The 21,586-nt window shown below is 39.5% G+C and overlaps 1 protein-coding gene and 1 non-coding gene across 2 annotated transcripts in view; both read left to right on the top strand.

Annotated features, from left to right (window-relative positions):
• The window catches only part of LOC148779123 (uncharacterized), a 58,374-nt gene that overhangs the window by 16,871 nt on the left and 19,917 nt on the right, over window positions 1–21,586 (top strand). The window contains exons 5-6 of the mRNA XM_088856596.1: window positions 6,694–6,821; window positions 15,221–15,390. Coding sequence (XP_088712722.1) covers window positions 6,694–6,821; window positions 15,221–15,390 — 298 coding nt within the window. The remainder of the gene's footprint in view (window positions 1–6,693; window positions 6,822–15,220; window positions 15,391–21,586) is intronic.
• LOC148779124 (U11 spliceosomal RNA) lies at window positions 17,909–18,036 on the top strand. Its single transcript, XR_016048691.1, has one exon. It is a non-coding gene; the product is annotated as a U11 spliceosomal RNA (small nuclear RNA).

Here is a 21,586-nt window from a genome sequence, read left to right as displayed (position 1 = left end):
GTAAAAGGCCTCCTTACCATCAATTTTGAATCAAGCTGGCCAAAGGCAGGTAGAATCCTGTGGAAAGCGACCTTAGCTGCTACCATTTGGCTAGTATGGATGGAAAGAAACTCCAGATTTTTTCGAGGGACTAAGCTTTCAATTCCGACCATTTTTCAAAAGGTAACCACCCTGGTGACCTTTTGGGCATCCAACATGAAGTTCTTAGCTGGAATTCCAAGATCCTTCTTCCTTTCCCAATGGGGAAATATCCTTCATCACCAACCAGCAGGGCAGCTAGGCCAAGTCTCTGGTTACCACCGAACAATGGGTGCTCCTTGAGGAACCCTGGCCCAGCAAGGTCAGGAGGGGTTTTAAGAGACTTTGAAGGCAATATTCTCATCACCTTCTCCGATTACCTCGGCATCAAGGACTCTCACGATGCGGAAGCCTTAGCCCTCCTCCTTGCTCTAAAAAAATTCAACTCCTCCTAGGGCTCTAGCTTGATAGTGGAAGGTGATGCCAAGAATGTCATCTCATGGGCTAGTAGGACATGTGATCCTCCATGGTACTTGATCCAAGTTTTTAACGAGGTTCAATAAATTTGCAGGGCTATGTACTTCTCATGGCAGCATACCTAGCGGATGTCCAACGACTTCGCGGATTGGTTGGCGAAGGATGGTGCTAGAAGACAGGGTGAGGCAGTTCAAACTGGGTCCACCTTCTTTTTTGCTTTGGACCAGTGAAGCCCCTTTTTAATTTTTTGGGCCCTTTTATTTTTCCTTGTCATTGTACATCTGAAGGTGGGGTGGGGGGGGGGGGGGGGGGGGGGGCAATTTTATAAAGCCCTATCCTAGCCTCTTTTTGTAAACCGCACATATGGGGGAAATCCTATTACTGTACATGGGTTTTTGATCTTCTTTTTACCGGGTCGTCTAGAGGATTCTCCTGGAGAGAGAATATACTGTAATTCCCTTTCTCAGCAATACAAATGTTAACATTATCAAAAAAAAAAATTTGTGGTTTGTAGGTGGTGACGTCAATGTCATAAGTTGGTATTTTGAATGTAATAATGGTGGCTTACATCTAGCTGATTGGCTTCTCTTCCCATGTGTCTAAGCATAACCTCATACACCTCTAACTCAATAGTGCCTCTTCCACTCGGTCAAATTACCTCTTCAACCACACCCTAATGAAGCTCGATCCACTTATGTTCAGCCTGGATTGGGAGGCCGCTTTCCAAAGCGTTCACACTAGAACCTTGCGCAAAACTTTATCAGACAATGCCGCAGTCATCCTAGACTCTGAACCGGTCTTCAATGGACCTTGATCTTTTCGATTTAGAAACGATGTGGCTGGAGGACAAATGTTTTCATCAATTGATCCCCCATTGGTGGTTGTCTTTTGCGGTTGAAGATGTGCTGATTTTTGGCTTTCTAGAAAACTACAGTGGCTGAAAGAAAGACCATGAATACTTTGGTGAAGTCGATATAAAGAATGAAGCTTTGATGCTTAACATTGAGGATATAGATCTGTTGGTTTCATCATGAAACCAAAGTTCAAGAGTCGTTAGAGAGGACCAAGAGAACCATTGCCAAGTCAATATACAAAATACTAAGCAAGAAATACTTTATTGGCAACGAAGATTGAGATGCAAATTGTAGAAGCAGAGACAACTCCTCTAAATCAAAGACGGGCAGAATTTATGATGACCTTTAGTAGTTATTTCTGAAAGATTTTCTCGGTAGAAGAGGTGGAGCCAATCTCCAGTTCCGAAGAATCACTAACAGTGATGAAGCATGGCTAGAGTCGCCATTTTTGGAGTTTGAAATACTTAAAGCTATCACAAAGCTTGGCCAAGACAAAGCCCTGGCTTAAGGTATTCCCAATTGCCACTTTTGGGAGTCTTTGGGGCCTGATGTGATGGGGATCTTTACCCCTCTTCATCCTGATTTGATGGAGATGTTTGCCAAATTACACCAAAGAGTTATCATTTACAAGGGCCCTAAACCCCAAGCTTGAAGTTGCTTAAGAAATTTAAACTTCAGACTATAAGCTTATTGAATGATTCCTACAAAAGTCTTAGCCAAGGTTGTTGCATCCGGGCTTTGCCTGCTTAACAAGGTTGTTTCTCCACCCCAAGGTACTTTTGGACAAAGTATGCAAATCTTGGATGCAGCCATCATTGCTAACAAGTGAACTGATAAAAGGCATAAGTCTGGAAGCCACCTACATTGATCTATTAATTGGGCCTTGAAAAGGCAGACGACCATGTTAACTGGGATATGTGGGACCTAGTTATGACAAATATGTTGTTTGATTATGACTGGGGAACATGGATGACTAGTTCCATATCAAGTGTTCATTTCTCATTCCTCATAAATGGATGTCCCCATGAATGTATCCCATCTGTTAGGGGCTTGAGTCAAGGTGACCAAGTGTCATTTTTCCTTCTCAATCATAATCAATGTGTTCAAGAGAGGTGAAGAAGTACAAAAATGTCTCTTAAAAGGAGAGCAATATTGGGCCAAATGTCTAATAGCCTTCGAGTTATATGTTCTCAGTGGGAGTTGTACCCTAGTCCCTATCTCTCCAACGGCTTTAGGGAAGTGGGTTGGTTTCCTCTATTTAATGGCCTAAGGGTGGTTTTGGTATTTTGATGTTTTCTATCTAAGGTTAGGGTTTGTTGGGAATTGTGGTTAATGGGTTCGGGTTAAGGTTCTCTCTCTGTGGAGGTTTCTTTCTCAAACCCCATGGAGATAGTGTCGAGGCTTCAAATATGTTCTACACGTCGAGCGCTTTCCAATGCAGTGTATTTTGTGGGCATTTTCTTGCTGGAATGTGGTTTATTTTTAGAAAGAAATTGAGATTTTTTAGCATCATGCAATCTTCAAGTTTCATGATCTATGCTCGGTTTTTCGGTGATTTCTCACCATCTGGGAGGAAATTTTCGATGAAATGAATCGGGATTCCACAACTGTTTTTTTCATAAATATCAAGCCACGATCAACCCAGAGATGGGAGGTGATTTTGGGGCCTATCTATGTCTAGCTTTTGGCTTGGACACCTTCATTGACCAATAACTCATGGGGTTTGAGGAGTTTTGGGTGACTCTTGCTGCAAATCATTGCAGGATCGAGCTCTACAATTCTAGGGCAACAGAATACAGAAGAAGACATGTATGCAAAGTGGCACGTTGCTGATATTTTGATGTTCATCCATAAAAGACTCAAAATCCCTTCAAATCTTGAAGTCTTTTATTCAAATTTGTTGCAAAACAATTGTTACGTGACTCTCTGCAATTTGGTGGTGTCCAATCATTTGTTTGATAGTAAGTGCCTGTATGGGTATGGGTTAAACCAAGTTTTCCAAGGACAAATATAGATATTTTGGGCATTTTTATGTCAAGAAAATTGCCCTTTTTGCATCATAACGGGACTAAAAGGTGATAATTCAGCCATGTAAGGCCCATACTTTAAATAATCCATCCATGGTTCAAGGCATCTTTATAAAATCCTGATGGGGACAATGGTTGGAAGCTATTTGCATTGTTTGGACTGTTTACAACAGTTAGAAAACCATCGAAATGGGCCATTTTGCTGTATTTCCTACCTAAAAACAATAGTTGCATGAAATTAACTTTTCAATAGTTTTCTATGACACATTACCTTTAGTAAATGTGGTCAAATGGCGTCAGATTGATGTTAAATTTTAAAGTTATGGGTTTTTTGCCTCGTGCTACTATTTTCGAAAGTCTCGGGCCCGTCAGGTTCCAATTTCTGGTTGTTCTGTTGTAACTTTGCTATCTTTTGTGTGCTTCATAGGCGATGTACTATAGTCTGAGAATAGTTCTCCCTATTTCTCATCATTGAGCATCCTTTTGAGCTGATTTTTAGGGGATATCTTAGGGGTATCTTGGATTAGATTTGAGTCATGCTTTTGTCATGCTCTATTACTGACGATTTGATAATAGATCTGGGTCATAACTGACTTCATAACTCATGGCTTTTATTTGTTGGGCCTTCCATCATCCAAAATGATCCCTTGAATTTAGGCCCAATACGTTTCTGTTTGGCGCCCCCTCTACCATCTTTGGTATGTCCGGCTTTTTCCGATGCATACTATCATATTACTATCAGACTGGACTACCATTAATTTGTTTGCAATCTGTGGGCTGCCTTAGACTGCGAAACATCATCTACCATACTTCTCAAGGATTTTGGGTACAATGTGGCCTGGATACCCGTCCTCTGGTTTCAAACTGGCATTTTGCTACAGGTTTGCCATGTGTGGCCTACCAGGTGCTATATGGTGTAACAATAGGCTCGAACAAATGTGTGCAAGATTCATTTGATAGGAATAGGTTTCAAAGTGGAGGCTTGGAGAGTGGGCGAAACGAATGAAATAAAGGATATAGGACAATTTTTTGGAACAAATGTATTGGTCTTCACTAATGTGTAGGTAAACCCAATAAAGCTCAATGGCATTGATTATAGGAAGGTCCCAAAGAAGTTCGGCATCATGGAAAAGCTTATTCTTATTCCTGGAAGGTTGTCTTACGCACATTAAAGCCACCCTTTAAAGCATTCCCATTTTCTACATGTCCTTGATTCATAAGCTTATGAGCATAATAAGAAAAACATGAATGACTAAAAAAACATGAATGACTGATGTGTTTGTTCCTCTGGAGCACCCCTTGAGACCTACATGAATTCCATTTTCTGAACTGGTAAAAGGCTTGCTAACTCAAGGAGCCATTTGGTCAGGGGATCAGGAGGTAAAGAGTGTATCAAGCTAGGGAAATGGTGGTGGTTCACAGTGCACCTTGACCACATTTGGCTTATCCATCATCCAACCATAGTTATGCAACGGAACCTTCATGAAGGTTTCCTAGAAGACCATCTACGTCTCGAACATCAGGCTCATGGAAGGGTATCAATTTTCTTCGCCATTCCTCTACTCATACCATGTTCATTTCATTGCCAAGTCAGGTGAAGAAACCAGATTTTTGAGAGCTGGTAGCTTAACCAACAGACTTGGAGGTCCACTTTCTATGTAACCCGTGTTGCACATGGTGTGGAACAGTTTTTGTAGGGTGCTGGGGGGCGCTCTGCGGGCATGGGAGGGGGACATAACAAGTTTGAGCTCCTCTCTTTTGTCATAATTGGGATGATGAAGAGGTGAATTTGGAGGCTCTAAGAAGCCACTTCATCCCCTTTAGAGGCAGCTGAGATTATTTGGTGCCCCACCTCAGCAGGTGCCTTCTCTGTATCCTCCTCCTAAAGAGTCCTCACTTCACAGCACTGGCTCGTGAACCATTAATTGTCCGAAGAGTCTGGTCCATCCCTGCGTTGTCAAAGTTGCACGCATTAAATTGGCTTGCTGAATCCAACAATCCTTTGACCGTCTGACGCAATAAAAATAGAGGCATCCTGCTTTCAAACTGCTATATCATGTGCATACATGGAGAAACGGTCAACCACCTTCTAATACGTTTCCAGTTATCCTCACAGGTATGGTCCTTTCTTGGTATTTCCGAGTGGCAATAGGTCACCGCTGTGCCTTTAGAGGGCCTTTTCCAAAGTCGGCTATTGCCACAAGAAAAACAAACCCCTCTCCCCTAAACACAAACACACATAAAAAAAAACAAAGGAAAAAAAGCAAAGAAAAGGAGAAAATTCCTTTCTGGCCTGGGTGTTGCTAGCATGGCATTTCACTTTCCTAGGCATAATTTGCTCTCTACTGGTAGTGCATTCTGTCTTCTATTTGGTGGTCTTATTCAGGATGGAGAGGGGGAAAATCTGTAAGTTTTTCCCAAGGCCTTTGTGCATTTGTGATTGGGTTTGCAGAAGCAAAGTGCTGCTCAGAGGTTTAATGTTTAAACATTTCAGTTAGGCTTCCATTATTGAAAAGGATTGTCTTAATGTCACTAGCCAATCATGGAGACAAAAAGAAATTCCTAGTGGTTCAAGATGGGCGGTGACCCTTTCACCTTTATGAACAACGCTTGCATTTGTTTTCCATTTTGGAATTTTGTTATAGATTAAAAAATCCAATTGAATCATTTTGTCATTTTCATAGTTTGGTCTCATTGATGCTGATGGGGGTGCTTCCATATAGCAGCAGTTTTAGGTCATGTAAATTATTTAGCATATGATAGATGTAATCCTAAAATTCCTGAGTCTATTCAGCTCTTGAGAGTGGCTAATTTGGAATTTGAGATGCGTTAGCCATGTCATACTAGATATTCGTTTTGATTGGTGCATGTATGGCTAGGTTTCTATAGTCAGAATATTGACAAAATGAAGTTTTGTCACGATGATATGTCTCGTTATTCCAGTGCTTCTCTAACACAATCTATGCTTCTCAGTGTTTGATGCATCAGATTTCTCATGTTATTTTTTTTTCATTATGCCTAGGTCAGAAATTTCAAAGTCTTGAGTACAACACAGACATAAAACTTCTCTTGCTTTGCACTTTCCTTGCCCTTTCTAGGATGTTTATTATTCCTTCAATTTGCATTTATTGCTCTTTTGAATGAATGCCCATTATTCTCTAAAACTTTGTGTTTCTTGTAGTTACTATAGAATAAGTTTCTTTTACTTCTATAAGTGTTTTTCATTTTTCTTTTGAGGGATCAGTATGGACTGAGGCTAAAACTGGATAAGTTATTAATAACATCTTAATATGTAGTCTCTACATTATTCATTGCAGGGTTACATACTGGAAGCAGGAGACCTAGAAGTCTAGTTGCCTTATGTCTTGGAGTTCTTGGCAAACATTTGGAGGATATCATTGTTGATCTATGTGAGGTTTCTTCGATCTTTCCACCAGACATCAAGGTGAGTACTTGACTATCGAAGCCATTTGAATATCCAAGCTTAGATTTTCAAGTTGCACGTCTTTAGCATTCATTCTTCCCATTTTAAGAGGATTCTATTGTGTGAGGTCATCATTCCTTGATAAGTGATATGTCCAATCATTTTCTTTTGTAAATAATTTATGCCTGTGCATTCTTTTTACTTTTCTTTGGTGCATGAAAATAGGAGACAAATGATACAAATGATGATAATTCTATGTATTTCCCTAGAATCTATATTTAATAATTTAAAAATCCTCCTTGTCTCTATAAATCTTTCATTGTGTAAAATAATAGATCATATTTTTGTTGTTCAGGGTCTATTATATGTGTGATGGAAAGAGTTTAAGCTGGAAAAAATTGCATTTGTTTTTTTTGATTGACCAGATCAAGTCATGTCACCCCATTGGCTGTTGACAGCATGGGGTCTGCATCCTGCATTTTAAAACACTGCACAAGAGTTGAGAGGAATCTGCTGCTCCCATAGAAGATACTTGACCTGTCCACTTGATGTGCTTTGTGCATCATCATTCTCCTTTGGGTTGAGGAGAACTCACCCTCGACTTGGAACCTTCATCTTCATCTATCCCTAGCCCAAGATACTCAGACAAATCAGTAATGTTGAAGATATCCGAAGTCTCCATATTGAAGGCAAAACGACCTTGTATGCGTTGCTGCCCATCTTCAAACCGTAAACAACCCTATCGTGTGGTAATTCAACTTGTTGTATTTGCCTGTGGGATACCTTTCATCTGCTCAACCAACTCGTCAACAGTAGCATGACCCTTCATTATAAAAAAGAAGAAGCAGTAGCATGTCCCTTCCATTAGTCTAGATAGGAACAAAGTCAAGCTAATGGATTCAGTTCTTCCTATATACCACCTCGAGCGAAATCTTACCAGTTGACTTGCTATGAGCACTGTTATAGGCAAACTTGGCTTGAGGCAATGCTAGATCCCACTGTTTCTTCTTTTTCCTCACAATACTTCGGAGAAGATTTCCAAGATTTGCCAGTTCAGTCTGCCCATTTGTCTGTGCATGATAGGCACTACTGAACGACAATCGAGTATCCAATTTCTTCGACAAAATTCCCCCAAAATGGCTGGGAAACTTAGTATCCTCATATGAAGTTATCATTTTCAGAACATTATGCAAACTCACTATCTTTCTGAAGTATAAATTTGCAACATGCGTGGCATCCAAGGTCTTCTTGCAAGCCATAAAATGAGTCACAAATATAGAATCCATACCTTGTTGAGAACCGTGGAAGTCCTAGCATGAAATCCATGCCAACATTTTCCTAAGATGCATTGGGAATCGGAAGTGGAGAATAAAGCCCTAGCCCGCTGCCCTTTGTGTGAGAGTGATATATTTTATTGTTGCCCCTAAATGAGCTGATACGTACGACATTTTCTTGACAAACTGCATAATATCCCTCTTCAATTTTGGCAACTAATACTTGACTCCAATGCTATGGCTTCATCTTAACTAAAATGTCCGCCAATACCTCCTTCATGAAGTTCTATTGCAAGGGTCTCTCTAGGGGAACTTGCAACTATAATCCTTTAAAGAGAGATTTGTCTTAGAATAAGAAAATCCCCACTAACTCTATCATGGCACCAAACGAATATCTCCTTGAAGTTAACACAGTAATAGCATCCGGCATGGTAGCCGACTAGGCCGATTTTCTACTCAAGGTGTCTGCCACTCTGTTTTGATTCCCTGCCTTATGCTGAATGACGAAAGTAAACTCCTGCAAATAGGCTACCCACGGAGCATGTTATTGATTTAGTTTATGTTGCCCACTAATATATTTCAGCGCTTCATGATCTAAGAACAAAAGAAGCTCCCTTTGGATTACATATTGGTACCAATGTCTTGAGGCTTAAATAATAACATAAAACTCCACATCATATGTGGAATATCGGTGCTGGGTGTCATTGAAGAAGGCAATAGGACTCCCCTTTGAACTTAACATTGCACCAACTGAAAACTCTTCTTGGCCTTATCATTTGATGCAAACACCCCCTTCTTAGGCAATCTGTGATAATTTCTATGATTGAACTGAAGCCCCTAACGAACCTCTTGTATAAAGTAGCCAATCCATGAAAACTGCGAACATCAAGCACTGTAGTAGGCTAATCCTTGATGGCTGCTACCTTTTTCTGTTTAACTTTAATGCCCTTAACCGAGACAACATAACCAAGAAATATTAAGTTGTTTGTCATTAGCTCGCACTTTTTAAGATTCGCCTACATCTGCTTTTCCCGTAACAAGTCAAATGCCAATCGCAAGTGCTCCGTATGCACTTGCTCACTTATGCTGTATACTAGAATATCATCAAAGTAGACCACCGCAAATTTACCGATTAGACGTTTGAAGACCTTTAATCACCGTCATAAAAATACTAGAAGCGTTGGAGAGGCCAAGTGGCATCACCAACCACTTGTAAAGGCTCTCTCATGTTTTGAACACTGTCTTCCATGCATCCCCTGGACAAGTACGGTTCTGATGGTATCCACTTCTCAAATCTTCATTCGAAAGCATAGTAACACCAGCTAGCATATCCGAGATATATTTGAGATGCGGAATTGAGGCGGTACTTGAGTGTTATCTTGTTAATAGACTTACTGTCCACATGCATGTGCCAAGTCCCATCCTCTTGAGGTGTCAATGAGGCTGGGATAGTGCATGGACTCATGCTCTCTCGAATGAACCCCTTCTATTGAAGCTTTTTGACTTGTCTCTACAATTTTTCATGCTCCTTTAATCTCATTCTGTATGCAGCCTTGTTCAGTAGGCTAGACCTTGTTCAAGGTCTATGTGATATTGGATGTCCCTCATAGGTTGTAATCCCTAAGGAAGCTCATTGGGGATGACATCACAAAAATCTCTCATAAATGGCTGCAACCCTTCTACTTAGACCACTGCATAAAACATCTTGGACTCCTCCAATCCATCCACATCCTGAACCAAGTCATCTTGTATGGCTTTGGGTGGTTTTCCATCTTCAATTTCAACTTTCACCATCTCCTAAGACATATTTTTTTCACAATGCCCCCTGCCAATCATGATTACAAACCTTCCCATAGGTGGTGCATCATGTGTGAAGATATTAGTGCGCAACCAATTTGCCTCCTCTACTTCTTGGGGTAGAATCATACTACCCTGGATCACCAAAGCTTCCCCATGATCTCTAAATGTCACTTCGAGCTCTTCTTTCTCTAGTGGCTCATCATAAACTAGGTCTCTCGCAATTAATTGCTTGGTGTCCTCTTCAAGAAATTCCTCAGCAAGGTTTACAAATGTTCTGTTTGGGCCTTGAGAGGAGACGTGGCTGATTCCCAAATACTTAAAAGCACTTAAATAATGTAGGTTTTTGGGCTATTTAGGCTACTAGAACTGCCCCCAACACTTGCAATATCCTAATGTTTGGATGAACTAACAGGCTGTGAGGTCTGTCGAGCTACCAAATTCCCACTCTTTTCTCTACATTCGCTTATGCTGGCAGTTGTACTGCCTAGGCTGCAGCCCACTTTAGCTGCAAGGTTGTAAGCTTCATCTAAAGTCCAGTAACATTTTATGACCACCACATCTTGTATAGGTGTTCTTTGCCCCTCCTACTTAATGAGCTAGGGACTGTTCCTCTTTTTCAACCACGTCACATCGAGCCATCAACCGATGAAATTCATTGTTGTACTCTTCTATACTCTTTTCTCCTTGACGAAGGTTATTCATCTTATGATAAAGGGATTGTAGATGATTTTCATGTAGGTATTTTTCCTTTAATTTCTTTTTCATCATCTCCTTGGTATTAATTTTTGGCTTTGCCATTCTTTCCCTTCTAGACCTAAGTTTTTTCCTACCATGCCAAGGCACCCTTCTTCAATTTTATAGTAACAATTTTTACTTTTTTATTTTTGAGAACTTCCTTGTAATCAAGAACCCTTCTTACAGTATTTAACCAATCTATAAACCCCTTGGGTTGAGGATTACTGTCAAAATCAGGAAGATCAACCTTCATGTCGAAAACCGTAGATTGGTGCCTCCCTGGTGTCTAGGCCTTCCATTGCTGTCTGTATCACTTGACTTCACGCCAGGAGCGGGATGGTGAAAGAGATTAAATTTGGCTTCTTCGTGGGCAAATAAATCCCATCTTGCCCGTGAGTGATGTCCGCACACTTCTGTGTAAGCTGCTGGACTTGCCTTTTGAGGTCTTCAATCGCCTCTTCTCTGGGGTCATGGGCAATATCTAGGAGAGCTTCCTTTCCTTAGTGCCTTCTCGCGGCTATGGGTTCACCGTAATCACAAGCCTAGATAATCAATATTATCTAGCAGAAATCAACAAGTTATAGGCAAAATTTGGCAAACCTTGGGTTGAGATCAGTAAACTTTTGGATGAAATTAGCAAAACATGGCCCAAAATCAACAAAACACCCTAGACTTGGTTATAGTTCTCTGGTCTTGTTGTTGAAGAAACTTGGGCTCCCACACGAAATTGATGTGGGAAACTTTTTAGAGAACAACAATATCAGCAAATTTCAGGCCAAGCACAAGCATTAAAATAGGAGCCTAGGGTTTCTTATTAAAGCACAATTAGAGCTCCCAAAAGCCCAAGCTTTCTGTCTTTTTCATTCTGAAAAGTCACGTGAATGGCTGTCCATAGCCCCACACACCTCTTAAATATTATTACTTAATGATCAGACATTAAATGTCCATAGAATAAATGAAATAACCCAAAAGTCCTAAACTTAAGTGACTTTTAAAATAAATGACCCTGCAAATAAAATGAAAATCCCCAACTGGTCCAGAAAATAGAAGCCATTAAAATAATTTGAAAATCATCCTAAGCAATTCTTGCCCTTCTTGTTCTTCGTAGTAGCCCTCCTAGGGTTTACATCCCTCAAATTATACACAAGAGTTAGGAGGAATCTGCTGCTCCCATGGAAGATACATGCCACCCTGTCCACTTGATGCACTTTGTGCATCATCACATATAATGATGTGTCACCTTCCTATCATGCTTTCTATCATCATTTGCCTACCGTTAGCATTCCATCCCATGTAACAAAGGCTCTATCACAACCTCAATTGAAGGCTGTAATTTGGCAGCTACGGCAAGTTCTTGAAAAGAGAAATACTTGGGAGATCCGTAGCCTTCATAAAGGAAAGGTGCTAGGATGCAAATGGGTGTTTACAGTGAAATACGAGGCGGATGACATGATTGACGGATACCATGCTAGGTTGGTTGCAAAAGGTTTTACTCATGGTATAGATTACAAAGAGCTTTTTGCCCCTGTGGCAAAGTTAAATACTGTTTAGAATCATGCACTTATTGGCTGCAAAAAAATCTTGGTCCTTGCATCAGCTAGATGTGAAAATGCCTTTTTATGTAGGGATCTTCATGAGGAAGAGTGTATGCCCATGCCTTTAGGTTTTCAACTTCAATTGGAGATAGGAAGGGTGTGCAGATTGAAAAAGGCAATATATGGACTTAAACTATCATTGAGAGCTTGGTTTTGACAAATACAATTAAGCCTTAGTAAAAATTGTATTTAGAAGGAGTCAAGTTGATCATACACTATTTGTGAGGAGAATAATGCTGGGATTATAACACTCATATTGTAAATAATATTTTAGTGACGGGATAGCTTGGCACTCATCAAAAAACTTAAATGTTACCTAAGTGTTTGAAATAAAAGATTCGGGTCCACTGAGATATTTTCTGGATATTGAAATGTTAAGATCAACGAAGGGAATAACTATTTCCCCGAGGAAGTATGTGCTAAATCTGTTACAACAAACTAGAATGTTGGGTGCCAAATCAATGGATACACCTATGCGAACCAATCATAGACGTCATGAACAGATGGGAGAGTTACTGAAGGATTCTTGTCAATAGCAAAGGTTACTGGGCGTTACATGTCTCACAATTATGCAGCCAGATATATCTTATGCGGTTTATGTAGTTAGTATTCATGCATGCCCCTCAAAAACCTTATTTAGATGTCTACTATATCCTAAAGTATCTAAAGTCATCTACTAGTAGAGGGTTGTTGTTTATTACTCATGGTCATATGGGTGTTGCAATCTACACTGAGGCAGATTGGGCTGGTTCACAGATTGATAAGAGGCCAATTACAGGCTATTGTACCTTGTTGATAGGAATTTTGGTTTCATGGAAGAGTAAAAAAACTAAATGTGGCCAAACCAAGTGTTGAAGTTGAATATAGAGCTATAGCACATGGAACATGTGAAGTCATGTGGGTGGAAACTATCTTGGCTGATCCGGGAGTTAAAGTTCAGTTACCTGTGACCCTTTATTTTGACAATGAAGCAGTTATTCACATTGTTAAGAACCTTGTTTTTCATGATAGAACAAAGCATATTGAGGTATATTAGTTTTTCACAAGGGAAAAACTTGCGGCCAGAATTATTTGTACTCATGTGAAAAATCAAGAGATCATTTGGAAGATATCTTCAACAAAATAGTTGTCTGTGACAGACTGCAAAATAGTGTTCTCAAGCTGGGCATAATTGACGTCTGTGCTCCATATTGAGGGGAAGTGTCGAAAGTACAGCAGTAAGGTAGGGACTTAAATAGAATAATTGATTCTATGTCATGTATTAAATGTACAATTGTAAGTTAGGGACATAAATGGAATAATTGATTCAATAGGGTTATGTGTGATTTATAAAGTCACACCAAGATACCGTGTGTAATCTTTAATAATATAAACATATGGTGGATTCCAAAAAAATGGGTCATGTCATTCTCCTCTCTCTCTCTCTCACACACACCTCTGTTTCTTTCTTCCCTTCATTCCCCTTCCACCATCAAATACTTGTTGATAAGTGTAGATTTAATATTTTATATTTTTCAACTAGAGCTTTATAGCCTCATAGGAGTTTTGTTCATGAGCCAATTTGCAGGTTGGGAAGCACCCAGCTGTATAAATTTGCTTGTGTGAATGAAAGCACCATATTTGTGACTCGTTGTGCCTGGTCACTTTTTTATGTGGCAGAAATACAAAGGCCAGGTATGGTGTATGTTGCCGATAATTCTCATATTTTTTCTGTGTAGATCTGGGCAATATGAAAACAAAATGAAGCATGATGGCAAAGCCAATATGTAGTACTTTTTCAGGGAGATCAACAAGGTAATACCTTTAATGCTGATGAAAGAGTGTAAGTTTCTATTGAGAAGCCAGAAAAGAAGCCAACATGTGCCTTGATTACTTGCCAGTCATTTTATGAAAACTTAAAGCTGGCCACACTGCTCCACCAGGAAGTTAAAGATGCCTATGGCATACAGACAGTTGAGCAGTAGCCCTAATTTCATCTCACTTGTGGGTAGTGGACTATCACTACAAGGCATTTATCTTTTGGTCATGACTAATTTGGACTTTTTGTAAAAAAGAAGTCGTGCTTTCTTTAATAAATATATTACATGTAGAGGCCCTCAAACTTTTATAGTAAGGTTGGCACATGAGTGGGAATTTAGTTTGAGCAGAAACACCATGTTTTCGTGTGTCAGACTGCCCTTAAACCAACATTGAGGAACAAGTAACGTGACAACGTACTCTAGATTCTGTGAAAGAAATGGAGAGATGACGTTACTCTCCAAAAAAATAGAAAAGGACAGTTGAAGTTTATCCCTCATACGTACAAGTTTACACCCACCCAACAGAAATAAGAAAAAGAAAGAAAAGAGGGAAAAATAGAATATTCTTCCCAATGATTTTCTATATCTGTTGAAGATCTAGGTTATGTATGCTTCATGAGGTTCTTGCTTTGTGGGGTTTTGTTTGTCCCTGCCGTGCAATCATTGCGTATATTTGTGGGGTTTTGTTTGTCCCTGCAGTGCAATCATTGTGTATATATGGTTCCTTTATTTTCGAGAAACACTTCTGATTGTCTTGCAACTGTGGTTTATTCCTTCGATGAGTACCTTGCAGTAGGAGTTATTGCCTTGTATTTGCTCCTTTAATGAGACTTGTAACTGTGTTTTAACTGTTTGAATAGTTACTTTATGGGAGTTTTGTTGGTCACTGCAGTGCAATTATGGCATATATGATTACTTTATTTTCGAGAAGCACTTCTGATTGTCTTGTAACTGTGTTTTGTTCCTTTGATGAGTATGGGCTTGTGTTTGGAGTCATAACCTTGCGTTTTGTTCGTTTGATGAGTCATGTAACTGTGTTTTTATTGTTTGCCTGAGTCTCTTTCTATCTTGCAACTCGCTATGATTCTGGTTTATAAAGTGATATATTTGTGTTTCTTGTAAACAAGTAAAGATCTGGAATGTGCTTCTCATCTTCTAAATTTATTTGTGGCTTAAAAATCACAACCTCATCTTGTTTGATGTCTCATGAACTGCAGATGGCAATATTGAGCATCTCAAGGAGAAGGAAGTTACTAGATGATTACAGCCTCATTGCCCTAGCAGACACCTCATGGGAGCTATTGGATATTTCGGGGTCTGCTGTCAGCAATGTTGGCTTGGAAAGGGTCCCAGGCATCTGTCCCAATGTGAAAGCTCTCGATATAAGGTTTGGAACAGGAAACCAGATCTCAGAATAATGAGACCTTTATTTATTTTTATTTTGATAAATAAAATAATTTTTATAGATAACAGATAAAAACATGAAGAAAGAATAATGTTTACTGACAAAAAAATAAATGCAAAAATGAATTGCAAAGAGAAAATAAGCTTAGTGCTTAATCATGTAAGGAAATATTTTTTGGCCCAAATGGACTCATCAGAGTACAACACAGTCTGACTCTAAAATGGGATCAAACCTGTTGGCTGGGATTTTGTCTCCATTACTAAGTTCCTCAGATCCACAACTGAGGAGGATGCTCTAAAGACCAACCATTCTGTTGTGTTAGCCACCCAAAGTCTTGGATCACATGATCAATGTGCTTTTTGGGTGCCCGGAAAAGGGGGAAACTGTAGGTATTCAATGTAACACTTCTAGACTAACCACCAGGAGGAGGATAGACCTACACTCATGATCTATGAAAATAATTACTTGCCTCTTCCGTCAAAGCACCCTAACTACTTGGCTAACCAGTGTAAGGGACCATGTTATCCCAAGTAATATAGAGTTACTGCTAGAAATCAGCAAACTGAGCAAAAGAGAAGGGGCTAAAATCAGTTATAAAAACCCAAAATCAAATTAGAAATACATTCGTATGCAATTGTTAAAGGTTTCTCCAAAGAAAGACATCAGTTTAGTTAATTGAAGGATTTTCAATTAACTTAGTCCTTTTGAAGATCTATCTTAAAACAAAACGCATTCTCTAGTTGTTCATTGCACAGGCTGTGAACAATTTCATGGCCAACAATAGCTTGCTTGAATATGCCTCTGTTTTGGCAAAGGCATCTTGTATTGATTGATGATCAATCTAGCTTTTGCGCTGATATAACTAATTAGCAATGATTTTGAAAATCTTCTAATGCAGATTACAAAGGTCTATCGGTTTAGAAGCAATCACAGAAATTGCAGCTATTTTCTTTAGAATGAAGGTGATAAATGTTGATCTAAGAGATCTCATGATGGAGTTAAGATGGAGAGAGCTATGATGGATTGATGGTTAGCCATATTTCATCACTCATTATATGCCACGGTTTGTGGAAAAATTGGGTTGGGAACTATTTGAGTGGGGAGATTTATTTGTGCTGAGGTTCATGAGGGTAGAGGCAATCTCCTCATTGCTGACTTACCTCCCTAATTACAATTTTCTATTTAATTATTTTGGTGTCACTAGGTGTGGGAGGTGTGAAGGAAATTGGCTGAATGGTGCCGGGCGATTCCTCGAAAAACAAAAAAAGTTAATTTCATTGATGATCTCTTGTTTTTGTGAAGTGATGGATCCATCTGAATCGTTTAAGTTTGGATATGGTTGTACTAGACTTGGGGGCCATGGTTCTGTAAAGGAGAGAACTTGGTGCAAGAATCGCCTTCCCAGTTTGGCCCTGAGGCTAGAATCCCCAAATGAAAGAGGAAATGAAGGTTGAGGATGCAAAGGGCTAGAATTCCATGAGATGGTATGGCAAGTGTCGTGCTCCAAGGGATATGTCGGCTTCGACTTGCTTCAATGTTGGAAGACCGGCCACATATAAAAAGAAAACTGAGTTCAAACCCACAATTTAATGATGACTAGGATGTCATAAAAATGGACAAAAGATGAAAAGAAAATTAGTAGGATTTATATTTCAATCATTATCATCAATTTCTTCATAATCATTGGCTTCATTCCTGTCTCCTCCATCCGATTCCAAACCATCATTAGAATCGTCATCTTCTTCAACATAATGGTCCTCCTCAGTTTCTTGTGAATCGGCCTCCTCTTCCTCACCTCTCTTTCCTCCTCCTTTGTGTACTAGTAGTGGTGGTCATTAGCCCTCCTATGGGTGGAAGCTGGTCCTAAACTTCCTCGACCATATCCCAGGTCAACCCTCACTAAGGATCTTCAACCAACCACTCTTTTGGCATAATCCAAGTCTTTGGATGAAATGGGATCTCTCTTTGGGATCTTAAAAATGCTCATCTATAGCATCAGATTATGCTTGACAAAGACTAAATTATTGAGCCTCTTTTTCTCAAGCTGGTTCTTGCTTTTGTGTGGAACTGTAGTAAAATATATGAGCCACAATTCAGACTTATAAACTAAGATAATACCCTAATAATATGAATCACTAAATCTATGATAGTCTTAAATTTTTACCATATCAAAGGAACTCCAAATTTAATATCTAAATTCATATGAAACTATGCAAAATTAATAAATACTAAGGAAATTACCTACATTTGATTTTGTCCTTGGTCTCACCACCATTTCCTTCACAAATGATTTCAAAGTACACTTATACAAAAGTAACTCGTTAGCATATATCTTATCTTGGATATCATTGTGTAGATCTAGCCTCTCAAGACATTCATTAACGGCAAAGCCTTCCATAATTGCATCCTTTTTCTCAATACCTAAGTTTGTGCAGAAGAACTTCATGTTCAAAACCTCAAATAGTACAATTTCAGGTAATGACTGATGAAGCTGCCTAAGAAAAAGGGTCGGTTGGCTAAATATGCCACTCCTGCCCTTCGAAGTTGGGTGCTGTATGGCTATCAAGACATATGGCTGACACAATTTCTGGGCTGATGAAGCTGCCTATCCCATTTTGTAATCTATCCCATTTTGTAATCTATTATCTCCCATATTGAGCAATACGTACTCTCATCATTGACCAAAGCCTTTGCTACCTCCATCTAGTGCATCATATTTAGAGCCCATAATGGGCTTCACGTCACCATTAACCTATTTTTAAAATTCACTAAGGGTAGAAAAACTTTAACCGAGTAGACTACCCACTTGACAAACTCTTAAACACACTGTGACATGCCCTTTCCCCTTTAGCACATCTAGGCCACTTACATCTAGATAACTCTTCTAAAGTTAACATCAAACTCAATTGCTTTCTCTTCTGCAATATTCTTTGTAAACTTAGAAAAGAAGTGGCAAATCCGGTTACCCCAGCCCTTGCTAGATCGCTCTTCTAAGCGATCTTGTGCATCATGCTGAAGGCAATGGTGTGACTATATATGAACATTGTCACGAGTAGCCTTAGGAAGTGTACCTGATACCCTAGGCAGTTCACTAATAGCCTTAAGCATGGGTCTATGCACTTTGCTAAACATGGAGTTCAAAAGTTACAAGGCCGCTTTTAGTCCAATAAATTAGGAATAACCATATTTTCTGTAGCATTATCAATTACCACTTGAATACCATTCTCTTCCCCAACCTCATTGAACTTGTCAATTAAAGTAAAAAGGAATTGTGCATCCTGTACATTATCAAATGCATCAATAAACTTTAGAATTCGTGTCCTTAAAGGACAATTCACCTTTATGTTCATTACACATCTGTTCACATCACTCCATGTACCTGTCATAATCATGATCCTGTGATCCTGTATTGGATGCTCGCATCCTTGTGGGTTTGGGGCACTCCTTTGTGAATTGTACCTCCTTATGTTATTGTTTGAAAAAACAGCTTGCCCAGTGCCTAGGAGGCTGTCTCGCCTAGGCTTGGGCAGGCCTTCCCGAGCGGAAGTTCTTAGGCGTTCGCCCTAGCAAGCTAGGTGGGTGCTTAGGAACATTCATAAAAACGGCATTTTTTTTTTCCATGTTTGGGGCCATTTTGGGTCATTTTGACCCATGAAAGGGGGTATTCTAACACCTTAAAGTAAAAAGAAAAAAAGAAAAAAAGAAAAAAAAAGAAAAGAAAGTCATACCAGTGTTTCAAAGAGCGCTAGGTTGGTCCCAGGTGGCCTGGGAGGTCCAGGCCATCCAGTGGCTAGGCAAGCGCCTAGAATCTGGGCAGCCCAGTTGAATCCAAAAAGGATTCTACAGTTATATATTGTATAAAATATTAGAATTAGGTATTTGGGGCACATCAGAATTCAAAGTATAGTACACATTAGCACACACTCCATAAGTAACCATAAGTCGGTCCATAATCCATATCCAATTAAAAGTTAAAATTTACCATTCATAGTTCAATCAAAGTTCAAAGTTTAATAATTATTCAACATTCATCATTCATCATCAGAAAAATTAGGGTCAGCTGCATTGGTATCATATTCATCGGAATTGTCATCCTCGTCGACATATTGGTCGTTCTCATCTGTCTCTTCTGAATCTGCCTTTTCTTCCTCCACCCTCGTTCTCTGTGCAGAAGATTTAGTGGCCCTAAGAAGGTCAGCTGATGTCCCTGAAGCATTTATAACCATGTCCCATGTCAATTCTTCATACCCCTCGACTCATCATCATCAACTAACCGCTCCATAGCGTTGTCCGTATTTTTTGATCTAATGGGGTCTCTCTTATCAAACATGTCCTTCAAAAATCGATTACACTTGACATAGACTAGGTCATTAAACCTCTTTGATTCAAGCTTGTTCCTTCTCTTTGTATGAATCTAGCAAAATCAAATGAAACTAATTAAAGTCTATGGTTCATGTATTATTAATACAATTATACAAATTACCTTTACGACCTTACCCCTTCAAAAGCACTCCAATTGCGCTGACAACTGGATGAGGAAGTGGTTAGGTTCAAGATCTGAATGATCAACTTTTGTAAATTTGGAGAACTACACCCATGTTGGCTCCACCAATTGGCTGCAAAGATATAGAATAAAATCATAAATAAATAATAGAATTATAAAAATGAAACTTGATTACGTGAACTTGATGAGCTTAAGAATATTATTACTACTTGGATCAATTTTGGCCCTTTACCTCATTGCCATTGGACTCCCAAAAGACTTTAATGAGCACGTGTAATTTATCAGCTCATTAGCGCATATAATATCTTGGATATCAGGATCAAGGACTAGCACATTTACAGACTTATTAAATCCAATCATAATTGTATCATTTGTGTGTATATCTTTGTAAACATAAAACAAAGCTGGGTTCAAATAATAACCAGCTGCATGCAATGGCCGATGTAGCTGTGTATCTCATTTCTCATCAATAATCTCCCAAACAGGGTTATAACAGTTCTCATCATCATCAAAATTTTGAGCTCTCTTTCTTGCATTTCTCCATGGCCTCATATATATAGCCCATATAAGGCTTGTCACTATCAACCATGCGAAGGACTTTGACAAGAGGAAAAAATACCTTAAGAGCGGCCCTTCACCTCTAGCCAAAAAGCCTTAGAAAGGATAATATCTGTCACCTTTTTCCCAACTTGATCCTTGGACCACTTGCATGCTCTCCAGTCATCCGAGGTAAACATTTGCCTTAACTGCACTCTCCTCGAATGTATGTTATCTTGGCATAAGTACCAGGTCGCAAATCTTGTGACCCCAGGCTTCACAATCTCTTTCTTCCATGTAAATCTACGCATCATGCTGAGAGTGGGATGGTGGCCATAAATGAAATTTGTAATTGACTTTTCCTTCTTCACTGCACTTGATATCTCGGTTAAACCGCTAAGAGCCTCAAGCATGAGGTCTATATAATGTGCTGCACATATTGTCTAAAAGATTTTAGGATAAGCTATGCGTAACAAATTAGCTGCAACAACATTAGGAGCAACATTGTCTTGACAACCTGTACAACATGATGCTCCCCAACCTCCTTCATTCCCTTCTCTAAAACTTGGAATATGTAATGAGCATCATGGATATGATCAGAGGCATCAATAGACCTCAAAAAAACAGTCCCTAAAGGACAATTCATAAGCAAATTCATCTGACTTCTTCTCTTCTTATCACTCCAAGCATCAGTCATAATAGATACCCCATATTGAGCCCATGCATCTTTCTTAACTTCTACAGCTTCCTTCGTGACACTCACCGCCTTTTTCAAAAGAGGCTTTGAAAGCTGGGGTTGGGGGTTTCATCCCAGGCCCAAATTGGCCAATTGTCTCTACCGCGGCATAGAAGTTGCTTAAGCGAGCGGTATTGAAAGCAATGCTCGCCTCATAAAATCATGTAGCAAGATAATAAGTAGCTCTCTCTCACTCTTCCTTTGTCATTCTATTTTCAATGGTGGTTTGCTTCTTTGTTTTCTCTCCTGCAACCTCAAGGTCAGACCAACGCTAAAAACTATCCATAGGGCCCATAACCTGAGGCTTCTTACTCCCAGAACCAGAACCAGAAAAAATTACGACTCCCTTTCCCTTTCCACTAAATGATTGTTCAACTTCTACCTCTTGACATTCCTCCCCA

This window comes from Amborella trichopoda, chromosome 13, assembly GCF_054954075.1.
Source record: "Amborella trichopoda isolate Santa Cruz 75 chromosome 13, AtrichopodaSantaCruz75HAP2 v2.0, whole genome shotgun sequence".
NCBI classification, from domain to species: Eukaryota; Viridiplantae; Streptophyta; class Magnoliopsida; order Amborellales; family Amborellaceae; genus Amborella; species Amborella trichopoda.
Note: the sequence above shows the minus strand (reverse complement) of the source record. Positions and strands in the feature narration are given on the sequence as shown.